The 12,235-nt window shown below is 41.6% G+C and overlaps 1 protein-coding gene across 1 annotated transcript in view; it reads left to right on the forward strand.

Annotated features, from left to right (window-relative positions):
* The window catches only part of lama2 (laminin, alpha 2), a 111,931-nt gene that overhangs the window by 29,846 nt on the left and 69,850 nt on the right, over positions 1 to 12,235 (forward strand). The window contains exons 9-14 of the mRNA XM_089021559.1: positions 1,180 to 1,358; positions 1,435 to 1,537; positions 2,367 to 2,424; positions 3,050 to 3,152; positions 3,525 to 3,665; positions 5,609 to 5,773. Of these exons, the coding sequence (XP_088877685.1) occupies positions 1,180 to 1,358; positions 1,435 to 1,537; positions 2,367 to 2,424; positions 3,050 to 3,152; positions 3,525 to 3,665; positions 5,609 to 5,773 (749 nt within the window). The remainder of the gene's footprint in view (positions 1 to 1,179; positions 1,359 to 1,434; positions 1,538 to 2,366; positions 2,425 to 3,049; positions 3,153 to 3,524; positions 3,666 to 5,608; positions 5,774 to 12,235) is intronic.

A 12,235-nucleotide genomic window follows, 5' to 3' on the forward strand; every position in this document is an offset into this window, starting at 1 on the left:
GTAGTCACTGGCACTCACGAATTTATACGGGAATTGAAAATATGACTTTATATATGCCATTCCCAAATTTGTTCGTTTTTTTTTTTTATGCTTGGGAGCTGATAAAGCGCTGGCCATGGCCTCTTGCAATGTTATTTCCTTTCCATAGGGGGGCAGTATTTCCCTTTTTCCATGTTAATGCTTTGTTCCAGCTTTAGCTATTGTTAAAGTGCTATATAAAGCATTATGTATGTATTGCATTGTATTTTGGATAGCTGCCCTCATTTCAAGCTCATATTATTCCAGACCCATATAATTTAATAATTAACTCTTTTTTTTATGATGACAGAAAAGTGTCTAAGGTTTCTAACGCTGTATTGAATGTTTATGTAGTCCTAAAACTCAATATTCTATGAGTCCTGGAATTCGAGGGACAATGACAAAAATCCTCGCACTACAGTGTACACATTTTTGCACATCTCTGGCAGTGAATGAATTAAAGAATTAGGAATTTAACCCAGAATTATTTGAGGGTTGGGGCAAAAAAACGCTTCTTTGGTTTCCTCAATGGGACAACTTTTCAACCATACGCCTAAACACTTTTGACACCCCTCTAACTAGCCTTGTTCGAAGTCATCAAAACCTGGCAATGTTCTACTTTGCAAAGATCAGCAGTGTCTCAACTCTAGCAAGACTGCCGACCGCCGCATCAAGCATCCCAGAGACTTTTATAATCACACAGTTCATTTAAAATCATTGTGAACGGGTGAAACCACACCATTATTGCGCAGCGGTAAAATGAGAATTGTTTACCGTTTTATTTTACGTACTCTGGAGAAGACATACACAAATACGAGGATTCTCTGCCTCTTAGTCTGCACATTTGTTTGTAAATTTATAGTAATCGAGGTAAGAAACATTTGACTTAATGACGTTTGTCACGGGAAGGGTGAATACCAAGCGCTAAATGTTATCTACGCCGACAGCCATAAAATGCAAATGTTTTCTTATTTAAATGAGCTGTGAGCACATTGATGGAATCATTGTAAACAAAAGATGACGGTCATTTACAGGGCGCCTCATTTTTTATGGTTGATGACTATCAATCAATTGAATTGGCGACAGGCAACCTCATGATGGGTTCAGTCGTTTGGAAGCAATTGTCCTATTTCCAACCTTTTTCTCTGTTCTCGCTTTCAGGGTGCAACTGCCACGGAAAGGCTGATGAATGCTACTTTAATCAGACGGTAGCGGACCGATCGCTCAGCCTGGACATCCACGGCCAACACAGAGGGGGTGGAGTGTGTATTTCATGCCGTGACAACACCGATGGTATCAACTGTCAGAGCTGTGTCGCCGGTTACTACCGACCTGAAGGAGTAGGTTGCGTCTACTGGAATTCTACGTTAGGGTCACTGAGGAAATACTGAGTTTTGGTCTTTTTGTCATATTAAGGTGAACGCTGAGGATGAGAACCCCTGTATACCTTGCTCATGTGACCCTCATGGTTCTTCTGACGACCAAACCTGTGTGGAGGACTCAAGCCGGGCAACACCTTGTAAGCAAAAACAAACAAACAAAATACTGTGCCCATATTATAGAAAAATACATATGAAAAAAATCCAGTTTTGAAGACGAAAACACAACAGAGAAATAACAATGCTTCCCTCTTGCTTGCTGGTGTTTTTAACTCATTCACTGCCATTCACGAATTTATTCGGGATTTGAAAATATGACGTGGAGCACCATTTCCCTATTTGTTCGGGTTTTTGTTTTTCTTGCAGGGAATGGCGATAAAGCACTGGTCAGGCCTCCACAAGGAGGCAGCATTTCCCTTTTTGTCCATATTTGCGCTTTGTTCCAGCTTCAGCTTTTGTTGAAGCGCCATATAAACCAATATATATGTACTGTATTGCATTGTATTTAGGACAGCCGCCCTCGTTTCATGGTCAGATAACTCCAGACCCATATAATTTGGGAATTAACTCTTTTTCTGATGAAAGAATAGAGTCTAAAGTTTCTTATGTTGCATTGAATGTATATGTAGTCCTAAAACTCAATATTCTATGAGTCCTGGAATTCGAGGGACAATGACTAAAACCCTGGCACTGCAGTGAACACATTTTCGCACATCGTCTGGAAGTGAATGAGTTAATTTCAGAATTAAGTCCGAATTCTGACTTTAAAAAATCTCAGAATTCTTACTTTAATCTCAGAATTATGACTTTAAAGTGAAAATATTAAGATTAAAATTGGAATTCTGACTAAAATTAAAATCAGAATTTTGACTTTAATCTTAGAATTCTCACTTTAAAGTCAGAATTCTGAGTTGAAAAATGCGTGTGCGCTCATGTGTGTGCGTCGGTGTGCTTGTGTTTGATTGACAGCTCAGCCACCAGGCTCATGCCGCTGTAAGGACGGGTTTGGCGGCCTGCGATGTGACAGGTAACGGGCACATACACACACAAACACACGCACACACGCACACGCACAGACACACACACACACACACACACAGATTGTGACGGGTGAGCTGGTGTCTGCTCCAATTAGTGTTTTACAATTGACCTCAAAGTTTTCAAGAAAACTTGTAGCAATTGACCAATAATACTATACTTCAGATGACCTCTGAAGCTTACAAAATAAAAGCCTAATTTCATTTCCATTTCTGTAACCGCACGTCATTTTGGTCATTTTACTCCGTCGCCGAATGAGTTAAATTCATTCGGTCTCATTCCCGTCAGATAATCCTCCTACAAACCTTTCGCCCGACAATTAAGGGCGATAAAATAAGCTGCGCAGTCAACTCATTTTTAATGGCTGAGTCTCTGTTGGCAATTAATGACATGTAATCTTTCCTTTGAGAAGCGTGCGACACACACACACGCATGTTTACCCGCTTTGCAAGGTCATCCGTTTGTTTTAGATTTAAAGTCTTGTAACGGTTCTACTTTTAGTGGGTCAGGGGGCTACTATCAGGAGAATTGACCTTGTGAGCTCCAGTTTATGGAACCACCACCACCCCATAATCAACTTCCTCTTTTGTGTTATTAAATCCATTTATCTTTAGGTGTGCCATTGGTTACATGGGCTACCCAGATTGTCAGCCGTGCAACTGCAGCATTGACGGAAGCAGCAACAGTGACCCATGTACTTCACCCTGCATGTGCAAGGTCAAAGAAACTCTATTATGACTCCTTTTGTTCCTGTTAGATACAGCGGAAATGGCAAAAAGTAATGGAGGAATATGCAAGGCCATTTTTGTCCATTTATTTTTCAACTCTCTGAAATTTTATTTAGTAATAGAAAATATAGACTATGATAGAATAATGATAAACAATATTTTCGTAGTTTCACATACATATTTTTTTTGGAACTGATAGAGTAGTTTTACACACTGCATTTAGCTCATCCAATCAGGGGTCACCACAGTGTGCCGCTCACATTGACTCTCATTTCTTGGCCATTTCCACAATATATTTCTTCCCGCTCACGAGACATTTTTTTTCTTTGTCCTTGTCTTTTTATCTCTATTTTCACAACAGGAAAATGTGGAAGGAGAGAATTGCGCGCGCTGCAAGCTCGGTTTCTACAATCTCCAGCGCGACAATCCCAACGGCTGCGAGAAATGCTCTTGCATGGGCGTTGCGACCCGGTGCTCTGCCTCCACGTGGGTTTATCAGAATGTAAGAAATGGCACACAAACTATGATTAGGATTATCTGCCATTCTGGCTTTTCACAAGCAAACATTGTTCAATGCCGCGGAGGCGGCGGAGAAATCGGCAGTGGGTATTTAACCGCAGTTCAGTCTTTGTAAGATCCAAGTGCAGACACAGACAGCTGCTAAGTAAGATAAGTGAGGTTATTATTACAGTGGAAAAGCCAGATGGGAACATAAAGAAAGAGAGAGGAACCGAAGGAAGGCATGGACACGTTTTCACTCATAGGAGTTGAAGAGCTTTGCAGGCCATTCACCTTGGGTCACTGCATGTTTTCGGCACAGATGTTACCTCTTTAACTCATTCACTGCCAGACATGTGGAAAAAATGTGTCCACTCCAGGGTTTTTGTCATTGTCACTTGAATTCCAGGACCCACAGAATATTGAGTTTTAGGACTACATAAACATTCAATGCAGCGTAAGAAACCTTCGACTCTTTTCTTTCATCAGAAAAAAAGTTAATTCCTAAATGATATGGGTATGGAGTTATATGAGCTTGGAATGGGGGTGGTTGTACAAAATACAATGCAATACATACGTATTGGTTGATATAGCACTTTAACAACAGCTAAAGTTGGAACAAAGCGCTAGCATGGAAAAAAGTGAAATGCCACCACTTTGTGGAAGAGAAAAACATTGCCAGGGGTCCGGCCAACGCTTTATTGACACCCCAGCAAGAAAAAAAATAAAACCCAAACAAATTTGGTTATGGCGCTCTAAGTCCTATTTTCAATTCCTGAATACATTTGTGAATCGCAGAGAATGAGTTAATTATGGAGAAAAAAATAACATTAAAAATGAAGACCTGACATTCATCCAGGTATTGGATGACAGCAGTCTACATTATGGTATTCAATTACCGTATTTTTCAGTGTATAAGGCACACCGCAGTATATGGCGCACACCCAATGAATGGTATGTTTTTCAAACTCTTTCCATATATAAGGCGCACCGGACTATAAGGTGCACCTTCAATGAATGAAAATAAATAATATATATAAATATATAAAAGTAAGTAAGTAAAATGTAATGCACACCATATTATAAGGCGCTACAGTAGAGGCTGGGGTTATGGACATAATGCTGAAAATGGTTATCATATTTTCCAGTCTACAAGGCGCACCAATGTATGGTGTATTTCCAAACTTTTTTCCATATATAAGCCGCAGCGAACTATAAGGTGCACCTTTAATAAATGAAAAACGTTTTCCAAATATAATACTGTATGTAAATATATACAAGTTTTCCAAATATAGGGCACACCACATTATAAGGTGCTACAGTAGAGGCTGGGCTTACGCACGACGTCTTCTACACGGGGAAATGGAGTCACTGGTTGCTGACAGGAGTTTGGAGACCTGCTGTGGCTCTATATTACTTCACATATAAGTTGCACCTGCGTATAAGGTGCAGTGTCATATTTTGAAGAAAATCAAGGCTTTTGGGTACGCCTTATACACCGGAAAATACAATATGTTTGTAAAAGCAAAATATTTGGAAAAAGTAACTTGAAGAAAAGTGGCTAAGTGAGATGAGAAATGATGAAAGAGGCAATCTGAGAAAAGATGATGTGGCAGAAGATGAAATGAGAGGCGAGGAGAGGAAAAACAGCTTTTGACTGACAGCTGTGGGGATGGCACGAGGGGACGGTGACAGAATGACAGCTTTGATTTAGACACTGATAGTGTGTGTGCATGTGTATGTCGGTGTGTGTGTGTGCGTCCATGTGTTCAAAAGGGTAAGCCAAGGTCAGGTTAATTGCATGACAGATGTGTGTCTGAGGTGTTCCTCACACACACAAACTGACAGGCTGACATGCGACAGATGGACTTTTTAAAAATAATTTGAGTCCCCCCCAAAAAAAACAACAACAACTTTGTCCATCTTTTTTGAATTGCTGTTGCGCAGGAGAGCACGCTGACTGGCTGGTACCTGAGCGGAGATTCGGGACGGATCGTTTGGCCAATCCATAGAGAGACACCTCAATATCTAAGCGTCCACCATGCAGATGTGGCGGACAACCTTGGCTCTGCTTACTACTGGAATGCGCCTCCGTCATACTTGGGCAACAAGGTGAGAGGCAATTGGAATGACATTTTCCAACCCAAAATTCTCTGACATTGCTCAGAGTTTTGACTGTCAAAAGTGGATCACAGCTGTCACCAGTTCTCGGTATCAGACAAGAGACTTGTCGGGTGATCGTACGTGAGCTGACAACATCAAAGAATAGCAGAATGTACCGTTAATGAGTGGTGAGAGTGTGAAATGGAGATGTGTTGAAAAAAAAACGTCAATCACCAAAGAGGCTTCAAAAGATGCCAAATATTAGTAACGTCCCCCTGGTGTGAAAATGTCTCACTCACACAAATATGAGTGCTCGACAAATAAATGGTCTGAAGCTCGAAGGCCTCTTGAGAACGCACCCCGCCGCACCCCCCCTCCCTCACACCAACCCTACTCTGCATCTACTTCTACTGAAAGGGTGCCGTGTTTTCTTTTGCCACAGTAACCACCATTAGACTTTTTTAACACTTGAGCTTGCGTCCAAGTCCAAGATGGCGCCCGAGTAGGCAATCGTCAGCAAGTGCTCTCACAAGCCTTGCTTGTTTTGTTGTTTTTGTGTAGTTTTTGTGTTGTTTTTTTGTCACTTTGAGTTCTTGTGTGTCATGTGGAATGAATACAGATTGTTTTTCAGCATTTTTGGCCACGACATTCATCAAGGAGGAGACTCTGCTGAGCGGTTGCGCCTTTTCGGCAGCACAGTTTTTGATTTGGGAGGAATGTCAGTGCCATTTGACTGTCATCTCTGGATAGCTCTGGGGCGATTGAGCTTTTTGCGGCTGTAATGGCCAGCATTTTCACAGCTGATAACAGGAAAGGAGCGTCAGCGCAGAGCGCCGATGCGTAAGTGGAGCTGTCGCGGCTTGGAATTGAAGTGGAAATATGTGAGGCAGGAGATGTGAGGCAATCACTTTTTTTTTGTCAATGGATGCTACAGCTTCGTGTTTGCATTCAACACTTAGCTTACAGCAGTCGTGCACATTCCACCATGACGTTTCTGATCCACTGGTGACAAGGACGCTTTGATCTTTAGTGCTTGATATTGAATGACTGTCTGCGTTTTTTGTGTTGTATCAAATTATTTGTTATTTAGTTGTTGTTTTTTTAACTACAAGATGATGCCGCGAGAGTGGCTGCTTTTAGACCAGCGCCTGTATTTTGTTTTTCCTACTTCTTTCTTTCCTTTCCTCTTCCTTTCATTGCTGTGAAATGTACATTTCTCCACTGCGAGACTAATACAAACCAATCCAATAGCTGTAATCCATGCTTGTGAAGTGGAGTTCTTCCAGAACCGACTGCCTGTGACGCTTGTCTGGGTGTCATGGCTTCGAGGAAGAGACTGTTGCTGCTGCGTTTTATTATTTTGCCGCCCGCAGGCGCCCTCTTGTCATTTCATTTATTCTTCAGCCTTATCCCTCCAACCTTCCCTCCATCTTAGTTTCTTTTTGTGAGCGCCCCCCCTTTCCCTTCCTCTTACTCACCCTGTCTCTCCAGGACTCCCATTTTCCCTTCCCCTCCTGGTCTGCTATCAACCTCCCCTCAGCTCCTTACCCCTGAGCTCCAAAAACAACAATTGCTTGACGTCATCCCACCACCATAATTATCTTCTGCAAGAAAGTGAAACACAACATGGTCAACAAAAACTAGTATATTGGACTTTACACACATTTTCCTTTTTGAACTTCACAATTAATCACTTTAGGAATTGCCATAGACCCGCAATGATTTAACATTACTTATGAGGACAGAGTTTAGCAGCTTATGCGATCATTTTGGACCACCGGAATTGTTTCCAAATCTACAACGCTGACCTCGCCTTCTCGAATCTTGCCTCCATGTCTTTACACGCTGTCAATATGTAAAAAAACATTACGTCTTCAAAAATAAGTGTAAATACAAAGATGCACATAATCCGTTGAATGTGGTGCAGCTAACACATACACACGCACACACTGTCAGACCCTTATCAGTCAGATAATGATGCGTTTTAGAGGCGCCAAGGACAGCAAAGCAGAACTGATGCATCTGGACATGAGAAACAAACGCGGCTGTCTGCTCGGTCTGCGTGGACGCGGTATGAAAAAGTGATTATTTGCTTCAGTCAAAGATCTTGTTACTGAGATACTCCGTGACTTGACACACACACACACATGACTCCGTCCTGTTATTTTAGGGCTTGTCATTGAAAGTGACGTGTGTAATGACAAGCTCGCCACGGCTCTACGCACGTCTAAGTATGTGCGTGACAATTCCCTCAATTCATGCATGACCTGCGTCGTTCGAGCCAAGGATGGTCATTGTCCCGTCGGCACGCTAAGTGCATGCTTATGGGTCCAGAAAGCACATTGTGTATAGTCCATGGGCTGTTCATTCACAAGGCTGCTCGCATAGCTTATTGTACCAATAAGCAATTTCGTATTTATTTATTTATTTTGGATTGAGAGTTTGATAATTCTAATGTACAATAATTGCACATAAGCCTGAAAAGTCTCATTCACACGATGCTTGCATTATAATAAAAGGTGGCGGGAGCAGTATGTTACAATATTTTGTTGCTTTTTCCATTATTTTTATTACGCGCATTACTAGAATGCAGATAATCGCCACCCTGCACAATACGCGTACAACAGAAAAGAAAGGCCATACACAGTCAACTAAGGCTATGTGAGGCTTCATGCATAATGCAGACACACATCTTATTTAAATAATGCAATGCAATCATTGTTCAAACTCTTAATGACTCTACTGAGCGGTTGCACCAATTCGGTAGCACGAATATACCAGCACTGTTTTTCATTTGGGAGGAATGTCAGTGCCATTTGATTGTTATCGCTGGACAGCTCTGAGGCTATTGTGCTTTTTTTGCGCCTGTCATCAGCAGCATTTTCACAGCCCTGCTTTGTTCAGTGGAAAGGTTGGTGCTGTTGGACAGTCTGCGGCTTGGAAATAAAGCGGATTTACAGGAGATGTGAGACAGTCTCTTTTCGTTTATGAATGCTACAGCTTCATATTTGCTTTCAACATTTAGCTTGTAGCAGACGTGCACATTTCACCATGACGTCCCTGATCCATTGGTGAAAATGACGCTTTGATCCTCTCCCCTTATATCTCGAACTGCTCCGTGCAACAAAGAGGGTGCAAAAAGTGCTTAAAACTGAATGACTGTCAGTGTCTTTTGTATTGTGTCACATTATTTGTTATATAGTTTTGTTGTTGTTTTGACATCAAGATGGCACCGCGAGAGTGGCTGCTCTTACAGCAACTCCTGTATTTGTTTTTTCTATTTCTTCCTTTCCTTTCCTCTTACTTTCATCACTTTGCTGCTGTGAAATGTACTTTTCACCACTGCGAGACTAATAAAGGCTAATCCAATCCAATAACGATAGTTTGTACAAGAGGAAGAAATGGCAGCCTATCTCCCTCCTTACCTAAAGTTATGATTATGATAAAGTCAGCTCGAATAGGCTCCAGCTCGGCCATGACAGGATTAATGGATGGATGGATGCTTTAGAGGTCACTGCCAAATGCTGTGTATGGGATTCTTTTATTGGGTGGCTTTGCTTCATTCGTGGCCGTGCATGTGTGTGTGTGTTTCAGCGGGCGGTTGTGTTTCCCATCACTGATATTTGTCAGTCTTGCCAGTGAGCAGTGTGCGCTCCTTGTGTTGTATCCCAATTCTTCTTGGAAGCAGTTCAGGGCTAAACGGCATTCAAGCTATCGGCGGTTTCATCAACTTTCAGTCAAAGTCGTCAAGTAGGTTCATGGCTTCCATCCACCTCGTACCAAGCTGCATTCGCACATTCACTGTCACTCCAGATAAAGGGTAAAAAGAAGTGATGGCCCTCGTTGGGAAAAGGAGTGACAGGGAGGGAGATGGAGAGTCGTTGGAGAGAAAGGGAATGAATGGAAGTGGAACGGATGAATGTGTAAGTGGCCTCGCCGAACATCAACTTTACTGAAACTTGACAAACTGGGATTGCCTTTTGCGTCAATCTTCAAGTTAGTGTGAAAATCTGTTTTCGTTTCATCTTGTCCAACAACACCCAGAACCTCGCTCCAGTTGATGTCCCTTTGACATATCACACTTTGATAAATGAAATGAACCCCAAACTCATCCCATGTGAGAAAATATTTATCTGTCACGATCACCAGCCGTCAGCCAGCTTTAAGAAAATGAATGGGTGAGACATTTGTACTGGGCGTCACTCCTAATCCGGCGTTAGATGGATTTGCCCATTCCGCTTTCTTTTCTCCTCTCTTCCTTCTTCATTTTTTCCTTCTTCGCTTACACGGCTGAAAACCTGCCCTTACATCAATCACTGCAGATGCTTTTGTGTCAGACAAATAATTTGTTGTCTCTCACACACACATCTGTGTGTCTGTCAAGTGTGCGCAAGGGACCCCGCTCGGCAATCGTGTGGTCCTCGTGGGGAAATAAGTCATTGTTCCGTGATCCCCTTCACAATTAGTGTCATCATAAAAACATAATACAATAGGATATGTCATTTAGTAGAATTATCGGATTAGGATGCCCTTTTAATCTCTGACGAAATATATACTACGCAGTCTATGACTGTATGTCAAGAAGATAAATTAAAATGAGACATTTTTATCCAGCAATTGTTTATCAGATTCGCCTTTGTCGAATTTATTGTTTGGATGTAATAGTTTTTATCTCTGTCTTGTTTTTAAGTGATTCTATCTGCGGCAAAACTGTTCTGGGTGTTGCTAATCAGTTAGATTCAGAATCAAAATCAGAAAGCCTTTAATAGACCCACAATGGGGAAAAAAAATATATATATATATATATATATATTACTCCCACCCCACCATGAAAAGGAAGTTGCAGATATATTTGTACAAAAAAAAAGTAATAAATAAAAACAATCATTGCTATCTGATGGGAGGAAATAAAAATAGGTCCGAACAACAATTTTTCTTGCTTCTGTAAACCTCTTCACCGCTCGCTAGGCAAACGCGTGGGAGCCTCTAGTGGGATTGCCATGGGAAAATTAAAGTGTGTGTCTGTCATGTTTTATACACAATATCAAACCCACACACACACTGCTGAGAAAAGACTATTTGTTTGATGCAAAATATTTCCTACCTCATTTTTTGTCCTGTTTTTTTTAACCTACTTTCTGCTTCATATGAATTGTATTCAGATATGACGTGGACGACGTGATCAAATCATGTGATGATGGGCCGCACAGTTCCACGCTGGGCGAGTTGACTAAAATGATACTTTCTCGAGGAGCTGCGCTTTGCTTATACCGGCAGTAACGTGAACTTTCTGATTGGGGTTCTGACCGAGAGGATGATACCTTCTTCATCTTTATTTCGGTCACCAGAGTTAATAACAGGCTTAGTGAGCACTCGAGGGGGAATCACACTCATGTCTTTTGTAGCAGCCAGTGTGTCAGTGCCACTATTGTTCTTTTGTTTCTGCCCCCTCTAATTCCACTCCCTCCGTCCCTCCCTCCCCATGCATTCAGACTTTCTTGCTCTTTTCTACTCCCTATGGTGGCTTTCTTTTATTTCCTCTCCCCAGTCCAGAGATTCGGTCATTAGGTTGCCATGGCAAAAAAGAGCTTTGATTACTTCCCACATTGAATGTCTGAAATTGAAGAAATTGTGAGAATTGAATAGCAGACACGTTTTATTCTAACCCAGAATAAACAGGAAGACATACTTAAAAAGAATAAACATTTGGTTAGCTCCAAGTTTATGCAATATTGCATCTCCCTGTCGTAAGCCTCACAGTGCAGAGTTGCAGGGTTCGATTTGTGATTTTCAGTGATCCCTCGCTACTTCAGGGTTTGCTTATCACAGTGTCAATGCATCGCGGATTTTTTTTCCGGGAAAAAAAAGTTCAGAATGCTGAGTAACTCAGACATTTTTTACATAGCTGTAGCTCGATTGTTTCCCAGTGCTAACGTAACCCAATGACAGCACAATATCTTATGGTTTACAGCCATGTGGACTGGCTGTGCGTTTTTTTCAGCCCTGCCCAGCACCCCCTCTGTCTTATCATGTGGGTTATTTCATATAACTCTACTTCCCGGATTTTCTATTGCGGGCGGACCTGGTCCCCATTCACTGCAAAAAAACAGGGATTACTGTATACACACATACACAGACACGATTGTACATTGAAAGCACTGAACCAATCTTTTATACAGTATATTATTCTCAACTCTAATTTCCATTGCCTTCCACGCCAACATTATTATCTTAAAAGAGACAAAGGGTTCCATGATAATCGTCCTCCAGCAGCGTGCGAGATCACGCACACTGTACCCTATCTGCTTTTCAAATTAGGCATTAAACTGTCTCATTAAATATTTGTTTTCTTAATGGCCAGGACTTAAGACACATTTCCAACTGTCGTGGGCATCATCAGTATCGTACTACATATTTGCCGCGGCAGCATATAAATTGTTTATCTAATAAGCAGACATACCGAGACAATAA

This window comes from Hippocampus bargibanti, linkage group LG19, assembly GCF_051943395.1.
Source record: "Hippocampus bargibanti isolate YZ-2025 linkage group LG19, ASM5194339v1, whole genome shotgun sequence".
In the NCBI taxonomy this organism is placed as follows: Eukaryota; Metazoa; Chordata; class Actinopteri; order Syngnathiformes; family Syngnathidae; genus Hippocampus; species Hippocampus bargibanti.